The 24,000-nt window shown below is 42.4% G+C and overlaps 1 protein-coding gene across 1 annotated transcript; it reads right to left on the bottom strand.

Moving 5' to 3' along the window:
* On the bottom strand, positions 1–21,307 carry LEAP2 (liver enriched antimicrobial peptide 2). Its single transcript, XM_085614484.1, has 3 exons — positions 21,112–21,307; positions 4,919–5,061; positions 1–181 (listed from the first exon to the last, which is right to left on the bottom strand). Exons 1-3 carry the CDS (start codon positions 21,172–21,174, stop codon positions 145–147), a joined length of 243 nt encoding a protein of 80 aa, XP_085470610.1. The 5' UTR covers positions 21,175–21,307; the 3' UTR covers positions 1–144.
* Positions 21,308–24,000: the final 2,693 nt, after the last annotated feature.

Genomic DNA, 24,000 nt, shown 5'->3' with positions numbered 1-24,000 from the left:
TGCTTGGTATATAAACATCTTTATTCGATAATAAATATGTGCCAGTGGTGCATATATTCAAAAAATGTCAGTAGAGAAGTGCATTTCTTTTGTAATAAATACTGATGGAGGTGACAAAGTTGATTTTGTTGCTGTCGGAGGGAATCAATCCACGAAGGTTCTCAGGGAACATCGGCTGTTTCTGCAAATAGACAGCAGAAAAAAAGCACACATATTAAAAAACAGTTTCGAGTATTTTTCATCCATAAACTTTAATCGATCGTTGAAGAAAGTAATTTCGTGAAATGATCAATCAGATTCATTGTGAAAGAATAAAAGTGCTAAAAGAGACTAACCTATATATATCACAAAAAGCAAGACCGCAGCGTAATGAAAAGTGGCATGAAGGCAACCACTGTTCAGATCTCAAGATCTTTTGTAGTCTTTCACATAAAATATTAGAAAGTCTCGAGGCCCTGACAACTTGGTGCACTCTGTCACGGGCTACTCCATGAACCCTTACAGAGTAGAAACTTTGCAGAGCAATCCTACACCTCAAGATAGCACCATAGCCTTAGTGTATGTGTACAGTCTGCAAGAGAGTGCAGCTGAATCTTGCTTAATAAGAGACACCTCTTTTAGAAGCACCAAGGAGGGTAGCAGGTTTTACTCTACAGCACTGATGGCTCCTGGTCATTGGTATCTCTCTTGCTGTTTGTGTAAGGGAGTAGGGACACAGAGACGGTCTCTACAACTGGCTTCTACTTCTCGCACGGTCTATTGGGCGCCGGTGATCTACCGCCTTATAGTATTAATAGCCGTCTTCTCTAAAACCTCACTACGCATTACAAAACATAATGGTTCCATTGGATGATTTTCAAGGTGTACACGAGTGAATAACACACAAAGGATTCCTTTTTAAGCTAAATTAATTAGAGTAAAATATCTATGATGTATAGAGGCATTAGTGAGAGATAAATCTGTATTCCAACTTTTTCATGCGGAAAATCCGATCAGTTCTCATAATACGATGCAGTGCTCAGATGCTCGTGAGGGTGCAGTGAAAAAATAAACAAAACATCATCCAAAATCGTGAAGGAAGTGGTCAGAAAAGCAATTCAATTAAGGGAATAGTTTTTTTCTGATATCTTTTTAAATGGGGCTCTTTAAAGATATTGACTCCTCCATTATCCACTTGACTTTTTTCAAGACTACATACATTATTTCTATTTGGAACTAATTGATTTGGCTAAAACGAAACCTGTGCTCTTTATTAACTATTGTACACACCCTTCGCGGTGGTATAGCCACTTGCCCAGACGAACCATCGTGTTTTTTGTAACGCTAGCTTACCCAGGTCCATTTCTGACACTGGACAGCCAGGTCTGTTTCTAATACTGTCCCTCGCTTAGGAAAGTAGAGGCCAGTGTGCACGAGTCTATGGCTAATCAACTAAATCAGTCTGAAACCTAAAAACGGAGACCTCGATTTTCTGATTTATTTTGAGTGCTTTAGCAAATAATTTAATCAATGTTTGAGCATCTGTTTATCTTTTAATGGAGGTCAACATGTTTCATTATCTTCATTGTTTGGACATGTCATAAGGACTAAAAGTGTTTACTAAGACACTCTCTACAGACCCAATGTGTTTAGAAAGTAGTATCTTAGTAGTGCTTGTATGTTCTGCTTGGATACTGTGCCACCATTTTCAAATGTTCATTTGATGTGTACACCTCAGGTAATTTATGTAATAAGGTAGTTATTGTGATACCAGTCTTCTGCAAATAATGCTAGTAAGACTGCTAGCAAACTCCAGTACTAGGTACAGATAAATGTTCTCTTGTAATGCGCTGTATGTTTATGGAAACTTTATTGTGCAAACCTAGGCTGTTGTTCGAGGTCTCTCTAAAAGCCGTGTTAGCGGTAGAGTTTAGTCGCTGCTCCGCTGACTCACCCTCTGCTGTGAATGCAGGCACAATCAGCCATTCATAAAAAAAACACTGCATCCTGCCTCACAAGTATTTTAATATGCAACTAATGTTTGGTACGTTTAATTAAGTTCTATGTTTTGTATTAAAAACAGGTTAATATTTTTTTTAATTTTAAAATTTTTATTTAATCTAACTTTATAACAAAAAATATATATTAAATTTTAAATCGCAATATTTGAATATATTATTTACTATGGAGGGTGTTATATTAAGTCCTCGCCTCTATTATTATTTTATATGAGCGTGAGATGCTACAACTCTGAGTGGTGAGTGACCATGTGTGATGCTAGACTGAACTCCGAGGCTGAGTTGGAGTGCACATAATACTGTTTCTGACCTTTTGGTCTGGAATTAGATTAGAAACGTAGGGGCATATTATCAAGCACGCCGTTTAACATTATTGCCGCTTTAGCGGCAGAAAACTGCCACTAAAGCGGCGATAATGGGCTTGATAATATGCCGCAGAGAATTCCAATAGAAGCCCATGTTGTCATCAAAACATGGGCTTCTATTGGAATTCTTGAGGGCATATTATCAAGCCCATTACTGCCGCTCTAGCGGCAGTTTTCTGCCGCTAAAGCGGCGATAATTTTAACGCCGTTTCTTGATAATATGCCCCGTAGTTGGTAAATAGCAATGGTCTGGGTCTTTTGTGTAGGGGTGATTGTATTAGCATGTCCCTCTCTACACTAATCCTTACTCCTCCCTAAACCCTCTTTATTCCTTCCTAAACCCCACCCACTTGATAGTGTTTCCCTTTTTCCAGCCGCTCTCCCTTGTCCTTCCCACATTTAAATCTAAATTGTAGGCTTGCGTGTCTGCATATCTCTGGCATTTTAGTCGAGATCTCTCCGTAGAAAAGATAGGTGAGGCAGTGGTCTCAACATGTACGTTTGTTTTTAGCATTTCGTTGTGTGTGAGTAGTGCTACGTTAGTGCAGTACTTTGCATACTCCAAAATGCAGTTTGTAAATAGGCCATTAAGTTTACAATTGGGTGTAAATATGTAGAATTAAACCTTGGTGGAAGAACAGATTTACACACGAGTAAATCTACATGTGTAAACGTACCGTTATGAATTGGGCCCTATATCTTCATTTACTGCTAGAGGAACTGTTAAAATGTCCTTTTACTACAACTAATACATGTACTTCTAAAGCTACTAGTATTCAAACTAATAGAATGTCTAGAAGATCTAATATTATAAAATATATTAGTTGCAGTAATGATGCTACTATTACCGTTGCCAACACTGCCGATGTTGGTACTACCACCCAAATATTTGCAACAACCATTCAGTATGGGTACTCCGCATATTCTCCTGAACAAACCATATATGTTCTCTTCTTCACAATTTTCACAGTCTATAGAAAGGTAAATGTATTCAACTCACTTACTCAATTCAAAATGTACTCAAAGAGCTTGAACTCAGTTTGGTTAAATATACTACAAAAACATGGTGTAATAAGTTTTTAAAATGGGGAATGTACTCCTCCACATTCCAAAGTGTTGCTCAGTCTTGTTATTGAAATGCACGGCTATTTTCTAATTCATAGGAACTTGGAGAGGAGTCTTTCACAACTTTTCAAAATTACATTTAGCTGCTGATAAGGAATCACCATTGGAAGGAAGAGTATATTCATTGAGATTATAATCTTAATGTTTTCTAATCTATCCCAAACGGGTTAACCAATTACTAATTAGATTCTTAATTCTCTTATTTTGTGTTAACAGATATTGTCACTTATGGTGGTTGGGAGGTAGAGGGATGTAGAAAGACAACTGTTTCTGTAGCCTACACACTTATAGTCAATGTTACCCTAATTGCATTTGGAAACCAAAAGGGATGCAAAGATTTCAATAAATCAAATAAGATCAGAATGGTAGCAAAAGATCCAGTGCTGAAGAACATAAAAGTCTTTAGCTTAAGCTGAGATATTTTGTTTTTAAATAACACATTGCAGTATTGTGGCTAACCAAAAATGATAAAAATGTCATGGCCAGAATAAAGAGAAAGATGACAAACCTGACATATACCCATTAAAAGCTGTGAACAAAGGAAGGAACACAAATGCCAAACCCCGAAAGCTGTACCATTAATGATCATTTATCTACCCTGAATGGCTAGGTGTCGAAATAATGTGTCAGGGACATTTTATGTACTTGATCAGAACCGTCACAAAAAAATATTCTTTGCAGGTGCTTGTTGCAGTTTCAAATTTCAACTGATCCATGTTCTTGTAGATTGTCCCAGGTTGCAATGGATATAAGTGATGCATATTCTGCAACTCCCTGTTTATTTATTCATCGCTTAGTGTGGCCTTCAAAGATCTTGTAAGTGATCCCTTCTGTTCCTATAGAGTATCTTTTGCTCTCAGCATGGGCACCGAAGACAAGAAAGTAAGCTGTATGCCACCCGTCACCTAGCCACTCAGACTTTTTACGGTACTATGGAGTCATTTTATACACGAGTCTCAGCTCATCAGTCAAGAGGTTGAATGCACCTCACTGTTAGCTGCAGTATACTAACCAACACAACTACTAACTATCACACTCCTACAAGTGTAACAATTCAGACTACTCGCGGCCATCCAAAACCTAAAAATCATCTGGACAGCTGGTATGAATTTTTAATGTATATAGTGTTATTCATTAATTTGTTGATGGACTCACCTCAACCATAGACAAAGGAGGCTTCCATGTGACAGACTGTCATAAGTGCAGGTGTTGAGAATTAAGTAGTGGTTCCGAGCACTGGCAAACACTGACTCAAATTAAGCACTGATGTGACCAGATTGTGATAATTGAATATCCATTGACATATTGCAATTTCCCTTTAATTTAGTCCTAACTGAAAACATGCAGAGAAATTACAGCTTGACCACTGTTTTGCAAAAATACACTTGTCTTAGTCAAAAACACTCATTTCATTTTGCTCAGGTGAGTTACCTGCAAAGCCGGGTGCTGCATTCTGTGGCATCCCTACACGAGGCCCCAATTGGCCTGAGTGAGAACCCTCTCCAGAAAGGAGTCATCCTTCTCAACCTCACAGCTGGTGGAGCATCTGGAGCCGGTATGACTGCACAATTAATCTGAAAAACATGAGAGTATCAGTGGAGCAGTCCAGTTTTATGATGGAACAAGTGTAGAGTAGACAAACACAACGCATGTGCAAGAACCTTCTGGTGAAGAACGAGATGATCATCCAGCATGGATGGAGAGCATTGGTAGATGATACTTGCGGTCATAAATGTCCCCAAAGGTGGCCCTGCCTTGAAGAACAGAAGGAGTCTTGAATGCCTGAGTGTACGAAGGCAGGGTCATTTTAAAGCTTCTAGCTTGGTCAGGATACTGCTTACAAGGAATGTTGCGAGGATGGTTGAATGAACTAAATACCAGAAGTGGCTTTCTCTAGACCTTCCAAGTTTGAGGTCTTCATGTTTCAGTCTCAAATGAAGTGGCAGGGAATTTAACAGAGAGGAGCCTTTAATTGGAAATGATCGACCACTGAATCTTTTACATCGAGTCCATGTGCTAGTCAATAAACACTTGTTGCCAGGGTTGTCAGGGATATCATTATAGCAAAAACCAAAGGAAATGATGGACGGAGTGTTGAACATTGCAAGCACTCACCCCCAGTCAACTGATCTGGGTTTAATCCATCACCGTTCTTTAGCCCACTCTGCCACCCCAGTTCAGACATGGCCATATGCAAATCAGTCTGACCCTGTGCCTCATGGGAACAGTCCAGCCCGAACTGCCAAGCCATGTCTTCCCTGGACCGGAAACAAGCTACCTAGGACCGGTTTCTGGCATTTCAGCCGTCTTCAGCCAGGCTTGCTTGAATCCAGTGGCAAAGTGAGCAAGGGACTCACGTCTGAGCATACCCTGCCAACTTATGGCGAACAAAGCAAAAACCAAAGGAAATGATGGACGGAGTGTTGAACATTGCAAGCACTCACCCCCAGTCAACTGATCTGGGTTTAATCCATCACCGTTCTTTAGCCCACTCTGCCACCCCAGTTCAGACATGGCCATATGCAAATCAGTCTGACCCTGTGCCTCATGGGAACAGTCCAGCCCGAGGCACAGGGTCAGACTGATTTGCATATGGCCATGTCTGAACTGGGGTGGTAGAGTGGGCTAAAGAACGGTGATGGATTAAACCCAGATCAGTTGACTGGGGGTGAGTGCTTGCAATGTTCAACACTCCGTCCATCATTTCCTTTGGTATTGCAGGGTTATCATTATATACATCTGGACTCATACAATGTGGCCACTACATCGTAAGTCCCTACAATAGGAGTACCTTACATCGCACCTTTACAGGTAAGTTTATAATTTTGTTATTACATGCCAAAGATCATGCTCTCCATTTAAAATGGTTATCGCACTCTTATAACTATGGAGGCATTAACTCTAGAGAAAACTTCTGGATTTTAACTCCAGTGGAATTATCAAATTAAGTGGTAAATAAAAAGTTTCCCCACTGGCCCGCCAATACTCTGCATAGACAAGTGAAGTATAATTGTTTATGTCCTAAGGAAGCAACAAATTAAATCCTAAATGTCGCAAAACAGGTTTTGGCATGATTTACACTTCATATCTTAATTTTTTTCATGGCATTTTCACTTAAATATAGGTTTCTAATCTTTTTTTTAAACAAATAAACTTTGCTATTCATAATTATTCATTTTCTAATAAAATATAGTTTTTTCTTTTTACAGAAATGCGACGAATGTCCCAAAATTTGGAAGATGTCTTGAGGTGGAGAGTTTTCATTACATTTGATTTATGCCAACTTGAATATGTAGTGAAATAAAACAAAATGTGGATGTCTTAGAGAATTATATGATAGTGAATTATATGTAAACTCATTCATGTGTTTTACAAACAAATGATATTTCACAACAAGACTAGCAACCAATACGTTTTATGGGGATAAAATCGGACTGATTTTGAAGAGAGACTAATGGGATTCAAGGCATAATCTATCACTGTTTGTTGTGACATTTTATAATGTGACACTTGTTTCAGCCCTATTTTCTGCCCTATTTTGACTACTAGTTGCTGGTGTCATTGCTCTGAAATGTTCTGAGCCATGCTAAACAGGACTCTCTGCATGTGCTCTGACCCTTAAAATGGTACATCATTAATTGGCTTGTCCCCAATTGGCATAGCTCACATTGCTTGTAAGTTCCTAGTATATGGTACCAGAGGGACCAAGGGCCTGTAAGGTGAATTTTGACAGGTTTGACCTATAGAAATTTACCTGGGAAAAAAAGCAGGCGGTGCAGTGATTATCGTATAATACACAATTGCTGTTTGTATGTTAGCAGGAGTTACTGAACATATCACAATTAATTGAGCTGACCGTAATCATAGCCAAAGTGTTTGTCCACTCCTCCTTTGCCAGGAGCCAGTGCAGGAATATATGGGCCGATGTGATCATGTTTTTATAAACCAATCAACAGGTAAGCTGCGTAATTTTGTACTCTGGAGTTTTGAGAGAAATATTTTGGGGGTACCAGTGTAAAGGCTCTTGCAACAATCCAAGCTGGATGTGAGAATGATGGAACAACTGCAGAGCCACTTTTAGTAGGCATCAATAATCCAGTTAACACAAGAAACTCCATTTGGATATGTCCAGATCCTATATCACTGGATGTGAAGCATGGATAAATGCGCCATTTCAGAGTTGTAGACATCCACTGATAATGTGTGCTTGCGGTCTGGAGAACCCATGCTTCAATGCGCTGTACTTTGTGGTCCCTTGTTGCGGATGACCCTGAGGCTCGAAGTTATCTTGAGCCAATCTGAACTGCAGTTCATTGAACTGCAGGAAATTGATGGACATTTGCCTACTCAACAAACTTCCTCTTTAACCCCCTGCAAAATGTGAACCTATTTTAGTGATTGATAAGGTCCCATCATGGGAGCAAAAAGGATAATGAAGTTCGAGGCAGTTCTTTTACAACAGTAAAACATGCAAAAACGCCCTGGAAACCAAGCATGAGGCTATCTAGATAAGTCAGACAGTGCTGCATGCTTTCAGCAGACAGGTTCTGCTATGAGAAGCAAACTCTTTTTGAGGGCTTTGAGTGGAGGAAGTTATGAGTGCGCGAGAGAGGATCTGGATAGCGAGGATTGGGAACCATTCATGGTGCAATGTTCCTTCAGCTCCTGCCTCGCTCCCTTTTCCTGTTTGCTCTGTGTGTCCGCACACAACACTAAAACATTACAGCCACGGTATGCCATCGTTTCTCAAGTGAGGCAAAGGCCAATAACATCATTGCCAATATTTGAAATTACTAGTACTAGTTTTGTGATTGGTTGGCACACTGTTGTAGATTGCCACAGGGAGCCAGGCTGAGAGTACAAAACTCAGGGGTCCAGGGTACACACAGGCTTTCCAAGACTGTAATTGCTTGAAGGTTATTAGTGTAGGTTTGCCAAAGTAGATCCTTTTAACAGGGCCATGCCCTCGCTCCTCAGCAGAAAGATGGTTACAGTGGAACATTTAGAGTGACTAATTAGCTTTCCTGTGCTTTCACCTACTGGGGATAGTAGTTCATAAATTAAAGTAAAATGAACCACAAGTCAGTCTGACTATTTCCTAAGCCAAGGACTTTGCCTTGTGATTCCCCGCACCACCCTCTTACACCCCGATAGGTTCACAAAGCTCCTGGTCAATTATGCTATTGGCCAGTAAGTCAAATGAACCCCGCATCCGTAAACAGATAAATTAACCTGTTCCCATTAAGCCAAAAGTGGTCTTGGGATTGGACCAGATCCAATGCTCCTACTATCGGAGACCCTCTACACACCCGCCAACATTAGCCATCACAAAGAAAGAAAGCTGATTTCCTGCTTTTGTCCTACCACAAAAGCTTGCACATCCGCTTACCCTCACGCTAAGCCATTTTGGTAGAACTCCTTTAAAAACTTGCCTGCGGTACCCAGTGTGTAAGTATTCCCTGATGTTTCCCCTTCAACAAACTCCCATCTGCTCTTTACCCTCTCACTCCCCATAGTGGTCTGCCCGTTGGCCTCATTTCACACTGTCAGCCCCACCTGGTTTGCAAAATTTCCCATCCTAATATGGCCACTCACCATTCACTTACTTGAATGTCAGTGCAGGATATATTTACTATTTTTAACTCCACATATATGTACCTTAACTATATGTATAATATATATATATATATATATATATATATATATATACACACACACACTCGCACCCTCACCGTGTACTGCTAGTTGCCCTACATATTACAACACTCACAACATTGTTGGTATTATCACTTACATTTGGCGTAAAACTATTGAGGAGAAAACTGTATATATGTATTACCTACTGGCGGTCGCCAGTAGGTAGATATAGTTAGGACCCTGTTTCCATAGGAAATCCGCAACATTCTATTTGGAATAACTTTGGCGCCGGTCGACGAATCCTCGCGAAATTTTCAAAATAGGTGGGGCGCTACGCTCCGCTCCTACCCTGAAAGTCTCGGGGGGATTCGTCAAGCAGGGGCCGAGAAAAAAGGGGGGTCCCAAAACGCGTTTTCCCCATGCATTTTTCCATAGGACCTTTAGACACAGCTACAGCCCGAACGGCTGAACAGAATTACTTGAAATTTGGCAGAGAGGTAGCCATAAGGTCAAGGAAGTGCCTTTTGCAGGTCTGGTGTAAATCTGTTCAGTATTTCCTGAGAAAATAGCATTTAAAAGCATATATATATGTGGGCGGAGCCTAACCACACATCTCATCCTGAGATCTGATTGGCTGTCAGCACTTCATCCAAGAAGTGTTGGCAGCCATCTTGGGACCAATATACATGATAGCACCTCATTAAAAAGCATTGCAGTTAATAGAAGGTTTTAAGACTTTAGTTACATTATAAATCATTTGTTGATGGTACCATACTCATTTTAGGAATTGTGGTATGTTCTAAGGTGATTTCACCATGTGAAAAAGCCTTCTGCTGGGATATCATGATTGAGAGAAAAATATTTTCTCATGCTTTTACCACAGAGGTTTGGAAGGTGATCTATAGGCTAAACTGAGAGCTTATTTTCTGTAAATTCACATTATCTTTCTCAGTCATGTGAGAATGAAGTCTGACATTCTCAGTAAAACATGTACATCCAACAAGGGCAGAGACTGTCAGTTGATTCATTTGTGTTCTACTGCAGCTTCCCAGAGTGTTCCAAAGAACTACTAGAGCGCTAACAGTCCTACTTATGATAAACGTATGGCACACCTTAAGCCATCTTGCTTGGATTAAAGTGGTAACTCTTAAAACATTTAATTTAAAAAGGAACAAAATGAGGGGGTTCATTTTTCCATAAAAAGTATGATTAGTGCTGCAGAAAGAAAAATTAGGGCACATTTTGAGTGACTTCTCAAATCCTCTTCTATTTCATTAAAAACTTCTGACATGCAGACTGAAACATGCACTTTCAATACCAGCAGCAGTTTTCCCTGGTGAGCAGTAGCTTTACTACAGTGATCTAATGAGCAAAAAGAGTGCTAACATTCTGAATTTATGGCAAATGTGTGACACATCTGAATGCCTTCTTGATGGAATCAAAGTAAAAAACTGAAAGTATTTCCTACTGAGGAGACTGCAGTAAATGAGGAAATTAGGAAACTTCATAACAAATAAGTCTCCCAAGATGGCCACCAGAGACAAAAGAGCCCAAATGTAGCCCAAATATCACCCAGGTGTAGCCCAAGTATAGCCCAATGACAGAATGTCCCAGAATGTTCTTAAAAACAACTAGAGCGCTTACTGTCTTCATTATGACAAAAGTAAGGCACACCTGAAGCCATCTTGATTGGAATAAACTGGTAACACTTAAAACATTTAATTTAAAAAGGAACACAATGAGGAGGTTCATTTTGCCATAGAAATTATGATTAATGCTGAAGAAAGAAAATGAGGGCACATTTTGAGTGACTTCTCAAATCCTCTTCTATTTCATTAAAAAATTCTGACATGCAGACTGAAACATGCACTTTTAATACCAGGAGCAGACTTCCATGGTGCAGTAGTTTTACTACAGTGATCTAATGAGCAACTAGAGTGCTAACATTCAGAATTTATGGCAAATGTGTGACATATCTGAATACCTTCATGATGGAATCAAAGTAAAAAACTGAAAGCATTTCCTACTGAGGAGACTGCAGTACATGAGGAAATTAGGAAACTTCATAACAAATAAATCTCCCAAGATGGCCACCGGAGACAAAAGAGCCCAAATGTAGCCCAAAATCACCCAGATGTAGCCCAAATATAGCCCAATGACAGAAGTGTGCAAAACACTTATTATTTTGTGTTTTTGCAGTGTTATATAGTGCAGACTTGTCAGGTATTGGAGTGCTTTACATGAGCATTGGTTACATCACACAAGAACAAATTCATTTTGGTTGTAGACATGGGGAGACTAAGTGATTTGACCAGAATCACAGAATGTCGAGCTGAAGCAGAAACTTCAACCTGGTTCCCCAGTTGCAAAGTCTGCAGTTCTGGAAGTAACACCACATCCTCTCCCCTAAGTGCAACATTTAATCAAGTGGTCAACTGGATAAAAAAACATAAAGATAACAAATAATTTAAAAGTGCTTTGTCGCTATTTGAAAACTCAGAAAATATGTCTTTATTTTAGTCTTTTAGAGCACTAACCATAATTTTGATGCCAATAAGACCCTCTCATATATGTAATTTCTAAAGGAAATGCTCTAGGTATTACAGTTTTGATTACATCAAGATGATGTCAGGCGTTCCACACTTTTGTAATAAATATAGAATGTTAGCAATCTAGTTGTTCATTAGGATACTGTTGAGAGGCAGAGGCCAGGGGCACGGACTCTGAAAATTGAAGGCAGGTAGGAGGGTGCAAAGGCAACAATTTAACCACACTGAGCAGGCAGGAAGGGCCGTGGAAGCACAACAGACTATGGAGGGCAGTGGAAAGGGGGGCAGGGGCAACACACCAACAATACAGGACTTGCAAGAGAGGCTGTTGGAGGGAAGATCTATTACGGGTCAAGGAAGCTAGGGGCGGTCCCCAGATCCCCGGGAGCCACCACAGAACTGAGCAGGAGAGTGAGTCAGGGACAAAAGGGGCACCTTAATTTGAGCCGGGGTGCCTAGGAACGCTTGCTCCAAAAATGAAGAAAACAGACATATGAGACATGGAATTGGAGGCAGAATACAATGGCAGTTTAATGAGAAGATGCAACTTCAAAGAAACCGCAGAATAGAGACATAAAGTACAAAATACAGAATCCAGATAATCATACAGCTGTCATAATATTCTCTGTATCTCAATTAATGTACTGACAGAGAGAGAGAGAAAACACATCTATAAATGCATCATGAGAAACAAGTTACACCAAGGAAAATGTTACCTAGGAACACTCACGTTTACTCTTAGAGCAAGCATTCCTGCAATTACAATACAAAATCTTTTAAATGCAAAAGTAAAGAGAACAATGGTTAAACATAACATGACATTTCATATAGGTAAAATAGAATAAGATACTTCAAGCAAAGCAGAGCAAGACATTTTAAGCAAAGGAAGACAAGAGCTCCCAGCTCTTGGGGAAAACCTGCACTGCCTGTTAACCTACATACAGACGGCGAGGTAGTCCGTCGATATCTGTGGGTGCTCCCTTTTTATATCATTTTGTGGGCTCCTTTGCACGCTACATCTACCTACGTATGCTACCCAAAAGCTTCGTCTGCAGATTTTACCAGACATTTCGTCATTTACCCACTTAATGCTGACAATGGACTGGGTGAAAAGGTCAGTCTCTCAGGCCAATCGCTTATCGTAAGTTCCATAGAGCAAGCAGAAAATAATGGGTATTGTACGGGAATTCAATATATTCATGTATAAAATCTCCTCAGTTCTCCTAACTTGACGCTCTGCGGTTGCCACTTCCTTAAAAGCGGGAAACCTGCCCAGGAAGCAAGTACCAGTCCAGGATGCAGCCTACTGTATGTCGACAGCTTCAGGGGGATGTTGAACTTTGATACCGAGCACGGAGCACTCGGGTAGGGTGGGGGCTACTAGTTTGGATCAGAAGGCCTCGCAGACCTGCCTTCAGACTGCTATACACTAAAATTGCAGAGCTATGGTCAATTTAACAAAGAGGCCTACATATTGAACAGAAGGGCCTACACAGGGGTTTTATGCTGGCTGAGTGGTAAGGATGTCTCAGGATAATTATATAGCAACACAGGACCCGCTGGTCAATTTAATACGGCCTACAAATGCAGCTAGCAGGGCAAGGACAAGGGTCTCATACTTCAGGTGTGGACAGAACGGGCCAGGGGCCCCCTGTGATACAAAATCTACCCTCCTTCAAGGCTGTGGCAATGTAATAGACCATTGTGGGCAGAAGGAAGAGGCAATGGTAGTACAACCATACATGCCAACAGACCCGATTCAGCCAGGAAACATCCAATGTTTTTAAGCTCAAATGGGCTTTATTTGATCTGTCTCCTGTCTACAATATCCTCTTTTTCAATGTAACTCAAAGGGGAAAATCAATACCCCAGTTTTTTTTCAAAATCTCCCTCTTACCAAGTTCAAAATGTTCGCAAGTATGGTACATTGGATCATGGAAGGAAATGGGATAGGGACATGGACTTGGATAACAGAGGACAGGAGGGACATGGAGAGGTGCACCAAACTGACCCTGCAGGGCAGGCATCAGGGTTTGCAGCAGCACAATACACCATACAGGGCATGCAGGACGGGAGTGCAGCACAACAATCCATAGAAAGCAAGAGGGAGGGGACAGGACCATGCACATGGACAACAGAGAACAGAGGGGCAAGAGGCAATGGTAGCTAGCTGACCATAATGGACAGACAGGAGAGAAAGCTGCAGTATAACAGACCATAAAGGGCAGGAGGGACGGATCAGGGGCATTACAATGGAACAGACAAGCCAGGAGGGAGGGAGTAGGGCTGGGGGCAAGGGGGCAGGGCAGGAGCAGCAAGATAGCCATGGAGGTCAGGCAGGATGGGCACTAGAAGCAAGACACACCATGAAGAGCAACAGTGAGACTGTGATGGCATACACACAGACCATGGAGGGAAGGTGGGAGGGGGTCAGGGGCAGCTAACTGACCACACAGGGAAGGTGGGAGGGGCCATGGCAGCACAGAAGACCATGCATGGCAAGTGGGAGGGTTAGTGGCAGCACAATGGCTATGATGGGCAAGAAGGAGGGTGGAGGGGCATGCACAAAGGACGATGGAGGATAGAAGGAAGGGTCAGGACCTGTGCACAGACAAGAAAGTTCAGGGGAAGGGACCTCACAACAGACCACACGGGGCAGGCAGGAGGAGCAGTTGCAGCACAACAGACCAGGGAGGGCAGAAGGGTGTGGCAGTACAATGGACCATGTAGGACAGGAGGAAGAGGATAGGGGCATGGCATGTGGACAGGCAGGGTGGAGGTGGCAGGGACAGGTTACAGTCATCTGACAATGCTAGGCAGGTGGGAGGGGAGTGGCAGCTCAACAGAACACTCAGAGTAGATAGGAGTGGCAGGTCCATGGGACATGGTGGGCAAAAAGGATGGAGCAGGGGCATGCACAAAGACATCGGAGGGCAGGGGGAAGGAGAATAGGGGCAGCAAGCTAAGCACAGAGTTTAAGCAGGAGGTCAATGATGGGGCATAGAATTGGGCAATGGAGGGCAGGAGGAGTGGACTGGTACATCATACTAAATTGAGGGCAGTGGCAGCACATCAGACCATGCATGGCAGGAGGGAGGAGGCTAGTCCATGGATTCACACAACAGAGGATAGGGAGGAAGGGGATGGGGCAGCAAGCTAACTGTTCAGAGAAGGCGGGTATTAGGAACTTTATTGTTTTTAAAACATTGTGTCTGTGCGAACTACTTAAAATATGAACAAGTATGCAGCATAATCTCACTTGTATTCAGGAAGAAGAGGACGTTTGTGACTGTGACTCCGGGCTCACTTGGCAGAAACACCCCCTGACCCTCCACCCCCTATCGCAAAATGTAATGCCCGTGAAAAGGGTAGGTGAACACAGTGTTATATAGAACATAGTCCTGAGAGCACGATTGAAAATGAAAACTAGATATAGTGTATGGTATAAACTATGCACCAAAAAGTGTGATATAAGATGAACCGGGCGTGAAATATAATATGCAATACATTGTGCGCAATGACAGATTCATGGGAGAGCGCGAGATAGCACAGGCACTAGCGCGTGCTATGCGATATGCGCCTTGGAGTGTAATATGCACAGGGCAGTGTTGTGTAACCTAACTAGTCTCTAAAGTTGTAATATAAAATATGTGCTGGGGAGTGTAACGTTGCATATGCACTGTGACAAAGATATGGATCCCAGATTGTAATATGTATGGCATAGCACTGTGCGTTATAACATAGGCATCGAGAAAGGCACGTTAGATGGGGCAATATAACCCGTGCGAAGACAAGTGTGGCATGACATATTCACGGGGTGGTGTTACAGTGCACATGGGCTAGAGAGTGTCATAGCATATGCACTAGCTAGTGGAATACAACACAGAGGTGTGTGGCACTCGGCAGACAATGGTGGGTGTAACACAGCATTGGGCTCTGTCAGGAGCATGCTGTGACTCTCAAGTGATGTTCGTCCCCTTTCCAGAGAGTAAAATAAAAAGTATTACACATCCGGCAGTGGATGCGTGTTTTATTAACCGTGAGGGGGGTTTCTTGCATAGTTTTGGTCGAATTTTTGTCGAATCCCCTTTGAATGGCTTGGTGTGCATGTGTATTAAATGTGCCCGTCAATAGCTACCCATGTTTGTATAAATAAACGACAAGGGTGTCTACCAGGATTAGGCACGGCAGGGCATCAGACATGTCAGAGCTTCACTAGTGGTGTAAATACATTCCACGTGGATTCATTGCATGCATAGTCGCCTTTTAATGAATATCACGCAAATCGTCATGGTGATAGGTACGTACGGTTTGTCCAGCATGTCCTAGGTGTGTCTATAAATATATATTTTTTTAAAATAATAAAAAACAGTGGCCGGCCCTGGGGATTGGGGTCAAAAAAATATAATTAGGAGACTGGCCCTGGGGGATGGGGTCATCAGGGCCAATAAATTAGAATAAGAAGGGGAACCAAACAGCCCCCCTTCTTAAAAAACTAAAATAAATAAAAGACTGGCATCGTGCCGGAGGCCATGCCCCCTCCGTGCAGCACTCTGCAAACGCGCCCCCAACAGGCATCTCCAGTATGCGCCAGGGAGCTGCGCTGCAGCCAGGTGTTCTGAGGCCAAGCCCCTTTTTACACCTCTCTGCAACGCAGCTCTGTGGCGCTTACTGGAGGTACCTAGTGGTCTAGTTTGACCCTAGGGACCCTTAGGATTCAGGGGGACTTAATCTCTCAACTTAGAACAGCCACAGGGCGCGTTTACACAGTGGTGAAGGGAGGGGACGGGGCCTGAGGTGACGTGTGCAAACACGCACTATGGCACGTTTTAAATTGGGGATATAATTTCCCTTCAATACTGAGGGCCCCTGGGGGCTAACTAGCCCACCAAGTGCTTCCAGTAAGCGCCACTGAGCTGCATTGCAGAGAGGTGGTCCAGGCCGTGCCACTTTTTACACCTCTCTGCAACGCAGCTCTGTGGCACTTACTGGAGGTACCTAGTGGGCTAGTTGGACCCTAGGGACCCTCAGGATTCAAATGAACTTAATCTCCCAACTAAAAAGGGACACAGGGCGTGTTTACACAGTGGTGAAGGGAGGGGACGAGGCCTGAGTTAACGTGTGCAAAAACGCCCTGTGGCCTGTTTTAAGAGGTAGTTTTAATCCCCATGCCCTATTATACACTAGGGGCTTACAGAGGAGGTCATGCTAATCACAGGGGGACCCCAACGCATAATGTTCCCTAGTGTATGTAGGTGTTTTCACTGTATTCTAAGTGTCTTTTAACATAGCACTGGCTCTAGGACTGGTTAGTCAGACTCAGTTACCACCAGTATCCGTCTGAAAAAGTTGAGGGTACAGGATGATTTTGCAACAAGGCTTCTTTCTGCTCTTCTTTTTGTTCTTTCTGCACGTTATCCTTCTTCCTGCACTTATCTTCGTATTTGAGGACTTCTGTTGCTTCTTTCTGCACTTCTTTTGTTTCTTTCTGTGCATTTTTTCTTCTTTCTTCACATGTCCTATCTCTGTAGGCATAGTTAGAAATTAGCATTTAAAAAACCTTTGAAATTCACAGAAAAAACCATAGGTTTCAGGCACGTTATAGTTAGGAATTAGCATTTAAAAAACCTCAGAAATTCACTGAAAAAACCATAGGTTTCAGGGGTGTTATAGTTAGCTGGACTTTTCACTCGTAAAAAACCAATGAAATTCCCCCGTTATAGTTAGTTCAGCTAACTATAACTCGCGCGCCCGCAATGCACTGCTGATGACGTCACATATTACATCACTCATGACATGGTCAGTGACATCACTCATGACATCACTGATGACATCTCAAATGACATCACTGATGACATCATCCTTGTGATAGAGTGGCAGACCTCCTCTTCCCCTAATATAACCTTTGATACACACATTCAAAAATAGAAATTAAAATTTTAAAAACAATGGACATACCAATACCAGTTACAACAACCTATACAGTAATTCTAAGATCCACATACACATCCACTCATTCACCAACAGTCCTATACAGTCACTCATACATGTACTCACTCATCATATGTACTCATACACCTATACATCCTGTTACACAATGCCACTCATCCATAGAGGTACTCACACACATAGTCACTCATGCTAATAAAGAATCAAACATACATTTACTTGCATATACAGTTATACACACACCACCACACTTACTTCTACGGAAACTTACACATACTTAGTCTTTTAAACAATCACTTATAGAAACACATACTTATTCATATAGGAACTCTTTCAATCTCTCACTGTCACATATACTCGCTTATATACACCAATAGTCACATATACTAGTTTAAAACATATGTAGTTACTCATAAAGACACTATTGAGACAGTCATTCACTCACTAACACACCCATACACTCACTCATCCACCCATAGAGTCCTGCACACATGCTGTCTTCAACACATACAAAGAGTGAGTCATTCATTCATGCACCTATGCACTACGTAATACCCCCACCGAACCATGCAGACACTCAGACTGATACTCATAAAACCAACTAATAACCTATATAAACACCCATGTAGCTACTCACCAACCCATGCAGCCACTTATACACAAAGTGAGAGACTGATACAGATATTTACATATTTAAACATTACTCACTAAGCCATGTATTCACTATGAAACACTTAATCAGTCAGTTACACAATCAATTTTTCAAAAACAAATCATCCATTTAGACACTTATATACCCATTTATTCTTCCATCGACCTTGAGATATACATATATAAAACATATTTAATTTTCAGAAACACACACATTCACTGGATGATGTCATCAGTGATGTCATCAGTGATGTCATTTGAGATGTCATCAGTGATGTCATGAGTGATGTCACTGACCATGTCATGAGTGATGTAATATGTGACGTCATCAGCAGTGCATTGCGGGCGCGCGAGTTATAGTTAGCTGAACTAACTATAACGGGGGAATTTCATTGGTTTTTTACGAGTGAAAAGTCCAGCTAACTATAACACCCCTGAAACCTATGGTTTTTTCAGTGAATATATATATATATATATATATATATATATATACATATACATATATATGTATTACCTAGTGGCAATCACAATGGCGTTAAAGCATGTTGCACGATATGCTGAACGGGTCCCCCATACTCACATCAGTAGGTGCTGAGGGGGACCCCTTCAGTATGGTTATGCCTGCCTCCCCCCGCACTGTGGGGGCCTTTTTTTACACCCCTGGGCAGTCGCCACTAGCTAGTTATAGTTAGGTCAGCCATAGGAAAAGTGTGTTTTCTTGTTGCTAACAACTTTGGCACCGTTTAACGAATCTCTATGAAACTTTCCATTTTTAATAGTTTGTGCATGGAACATTTTGGGGTGATCCGTGAAGTGGGGATTGAGGAATAAAGGGGGGACCCAAAACGCAAAATCCCCATGCATTTTCTGTAGACTTCTCTATGATGGGCTACCGCAAAAACTACTGAAAGGAATTACATTAAATTTGGTAGGAATCTAGAACTTGGTGCGCAGATTGGGATTTTGTGACTTGGTATAAATCTGTTCATTCGTTTTTGAGAAATTAAGGGTCAAAAATAATTGTTATCTGGACGGTTGTGTCCGTGAGAGGCTTGAGACTGTCGCGAGAGCGCCAATTTAAAAATAGAGTGTTCGGATTGGCCCCAGTGTCAATTTAAAAATAGAGTGTTCTGATTGGCCCATGGAGCTTTATTTCCCTTGGATCGTCTCTCTTCCACTGTGCTGTGATTGACTGCCAGCAACATCAGAAAAATGTTGCTAACAGCTATTTCAGGATTTGGGGACTTAGTCCCGTCTGAAATAAAAAAAAAAAAAAATTGTATAAGGGGGCAGGGTAGGGATCCCCTGACCAGCTCGGCCCCATGGTGGGCGGGGGCAGGGTGACCCAGAGGGAATCTCCCCCCAACCCCCACCCCCTCCCGGACAAAAAGAAAAATACAACCATCATCTGCCTCCAATCTCCAGCCTGTTTCAATAAAGTCTCCTATACCACACTCTAGTCGGGTCAGTCTCACTTTTAAGGAACTAGACATATTCTCTGAAAATTCTTTCCTTTTTCACAAATTCATCCTACTCTGCGGGGACTTAGATATTGACACCAACATCCTCACCCAGGCTATCAGTTTGCTGCACAGCTTATCCAACCGCTCACTCATTCACTCACGGATAGCATACTCGGAGAGGTGCAGCCTTGAGAGCTCCGTCTGTCATCCCAAGGCAGCCCTTCAGCCATCACTCCCCTCAAGGTTCCTCAATCAAGTTCACCACCACTCCCACCTGCCTGACCACCTCCCAGCCCTCCCTCCTCTCTCAACATAGACACTTTAACAACTACATCGCCGAATCCGACAATTCACTGATGAGAAAATCATTGCTGACCTCACTCGTCCTCCCAGATAACTTGCTGCCAAGAAGGCCTAAAATGTACATCTAGCATATGGCGGTAGTACCTTTGCAAGAGTAATATCCTCGCAGAGGACGGGCGTAGCTAGTGTAGGTGCAGTAGCACCGGCGCCCATTGAACCCTGGGAACTGCTATATTGTACTAACCCCATCAGCGGTGAAAGAGGTTATTTTCCTTTCCTTGCTACTTACTGTTACAGAGTGGGAACACAACTCGCCCAATAAAACCGGAAGTGTTGCTCGGGAAGTACAGTCAGGCCATTCTCGATCTCCCAAAGCACCACCTATAAATCAGCCGCAGTATCCGGCTGCCATGAAGCACAGCAGGTCCTGATTTTGCCTGCCAGGGCGCGAGAAAGGAATGCAATTTACTCAGCCCTAAAAGTGCATGGTTGGCTGCATAGGATTCGAAAGGCGGTGTACAGTGTTTAATTTAAGCCGGTGGTGGCCACCGCCACTCATTTTTGAGAACCGGCACTTATTTTTCCTTATCAAACATTTGCTGAGAGCAGGGGAGGGAAATATAAACGTGAAAGGAGGCCGAAGAATTGGAAGCAGGAAACCCAGTTAACAAGGAAGGAAGCAGGAACCTGTAAGAGCGAGATGAAGGGGCCGGCCCTGTCTGGCAATGGATGAAAGTGAGACATTGGGTGGGTTCAGGACTGCGGCCTTAGTACTATTCGGCCCGCTGATGTTTAACAGCTTCGGCCGCGAGCTTCTGAGAAGGAGCATCGGGCACCGGCACTCATTATTTTACAAATAAAGCACTGTAACCTGCTACAAATTGCATATTCTCCATTGCTTAACGCAAAATGATGGAAGCTGTCTGCAGAGAGCGACGAGGACCCCCTGAAACTCTCACAAATACACAAACAATGGCTATAGACTGAAAAGGGGGGCACTAAGGGGGTGCAGCCCATCCTTTCACATTACTACTCTGTGGCTTTAGCAAAACATATTCTTATACGTGCTTACCTGCGTCATGAATAATGCGCAAGCAATAAGGAGCGCTGCCACCTTCACCATTTGGAGCCCCATCCTTTAAAATCTGGATTGATTGATTGATGACCCGAGCGCGAGGCCCCTGTGCTGTTGCAGTTCTGTCCCGGGTGAATCCGTGCACAACTTTCGACTGAATTTATGCAGTGAAATATTTGTCCTGGCCAATGAAATGTGAGTGGGTGATTCCTGCAATGCAATGGGCAAAGGTCACTTGCTGAACTCTCGCAGATTCCGCGAGATAACGACGGCGACCTCCGGCTCTGACACGTGGGACGACGCAATCACGTTGAGACAGACTGTGTGTGCTTTTCACCCGGTGATTATCGCGGAAACATTTGCATAATGCTGTACAGAGCATTTCTAAAATGTGGCGCATTCCAGATGGCCATCGACCTAACCTAGTTTTTGAAAATAAAATTTAGACTCCAATTGTGGCAACTGTTGAGAATCCCTACTTCCGGCACAGTGCTCTCTCTAAAGGACGTGATGGTGGAAAAAGAATTCCCTGATTTCCGTCCAGCCATGTCAATCTATCTGTACTCCTACATCTGCCAATTTACAAATTAATGCCACGTTGAGGAGGGGCCTTGGAGGGGGCCTCGTGCTGAGAGCTACATAAGAGGCTCTCTGCCCCTCACCAAGCCCCCCCACGCTTCTCCCCAACAATAAAAACATAGGTGTAGTGATCGTTCTAGTGTTTCAAATGTAGTACCCCACACTTAACACCCACCCATCACAGGCGTCACCGGTCAGGTGACCCTGCAAATAAAAGGGGTGCGGGCGCACGTGCCCTGGGCCAGTTCTGCACCATACCCAACTGTGTCAGCATGGTCATTTATCCTAGTATGTGGGCCTAGGGCCCGCCAACTTTGCAATAGGGTTGTCACCGTTGTCTTGGGGTGTTTTCACACCTTTTAATGGACATCGGCTCGTTACTGCCTCCGAAAATAAGCTGAAAATCCACTGTTTACAGTGTTTCCAAGTCGTTTCCCCTGCCACCCTGTGATTGCGGCTCCTCCCCGGTGACCGGGTGACGGGAGCCGAAATCGTGACACCCGGTGGCACCGTGTGAGTTGACAGGTCTGCTGTCAACACTGCTGATCTTATTCACTCTACTGTGTTCATCTCCCGGGCTTCCATTTGTTCAAATTAGTGCAGTTCAGCCATTATGTCTGTAAGTGAGTCCTAGGTGTTTACTGTATTTCTTGTATTGTACGATTGTATAGCACCTTGTGCCACTGATAAGGCCCAAAGCACTTGCATGTGGTCTTTTGCTGTGTGTGGCTGGTAGAGTGTGGGCTCATAGAGTAGGATATCTGTCTAGTGTTCAGCTGTTGGAAATGAGGGGTTCACCAGTTCTTTCACCGTGAACTTCCATACACGCTTAAACATGGATATGTGCACTGGACATTCACATCATGGCTGAGCCAAAGTGGAAAACATTTTCCTTGTGGGAGCAATACACAGTGAAGGGAAAGACGTGCAACTTCACACTATTGAAGAAATAATCCTACAAGATTTCATCCTGTAAATTTAATCAACACATTTCATAAATTTCATACAGTAAATCTTCATGGTATTTTAATCACTTTTAATTGTTCATTGTCATATATATATATATATATAATTTAGTCACATTAAAAATACAGTTTGCATTAAAAAAATGACTACTCGCACTATATATAATTTTTAAAGAAGCAAATTGGCCTTTTGTGCGAAACACCTTTCATGGCCTGTGGTACATTAATCTTTTTGAGTTACCGCAAAGTATAAGCCCCGACCGTAAAATGAAAGTCAAGGGGAGCTATGAAACTTATAAAGAGGGAAATAGACTAGAAAAGTCCCTTGATATGCCTACAGTTACAAGATATATGCAGATTTCCACACCATCTGATATGGATTCTTACCTAAATTCAATAGAAAATCCAAAGTACAGATTTTATCTCGCTAGGTTGAGACTAAGCACAGTTCACTTCCTTGTGGCATTCCCACTAGTGTGTTCCTGGTCTCCCTCCCTCCCAAGTTGCCCTTGTGACTGTGTTACTGCCCAATCCACTGCTCATTTTTAAAATGTTTTTTTTGTTCTTTATATGACTCCTTTAAATTGTGCTTTTTAGGTCCCGTCCTACTGTATAAGCACCTTAATTCTCATAAAGAGGGTTTGTTCTATTTGCAAAGTTTACAAGAACTTGATGTTTGCACTGCTGTCCTTAACTATATCATTGCTGATATCAAATTAAGAACCTATACACTTTAATGACAAACTGTTTTCTAATGCTTTTGAAGTGTTATTTATATTTTTGAAGATGGTAATCTTTTAATTCTGTGCTTTTATGGTCAAACCTGACCGAATAAAGAGGATTTTGATTTGATTTGGCCTTTAATTGAATTCTAGAACTGTTATAAATCACAGAATCACTTCACACATGTGGCTCGTATGTATCATTAAGTCTGATACACACTTTTATATAATCCCTTACATGGTCATAGCTCATCTACAAAAAATTGAGCTCCCAAAAAACAACCTGACATGTACATTGCAGTTGTGTGTTGTGGGGGGAGGAGAGAGGCGAGAAAAGGCGCAGTGAACCTTTGCAACCATTGATTTATATATCTTTTTCTGCAATCCGTTTTTCTGTTAATGTCCTGATACAGCAGGACATGTTCCTGCACATGCTGTACTTTATCTTCTATCAAATGCCTTTTAATTGAAATCGAACTGCCTCACATTTAGCAATCACTGAAGGGAAGGGTGGACGAGTCGGCAAGATTTGTAGAACAAGGCGATTTTGATTAGGAAGGGCTCGGGAATTGAGTTAATTGCCTCAAAAACTGATAGCTCAGGGAGGTGGGTCTTAGCGA

The sequence above is a fragment of the Triturus cristatus genome, chromosome 7 (assembly GCF_964204655.1).
Source record: "Triturus cristatus chromosome 7, aTriCri1.1, whole genome shotgun sequence".
Classification (NCBI taxonomy): domain Eukaryota; kingdom Metazoa; phylum Chordata; class Amphibia; order Caudata; family Salamandridae; genus Triturus; species Triturus cristatus.
This window is presented reverse-complemented; position numbering and strand designations above follow the sequence as displayed.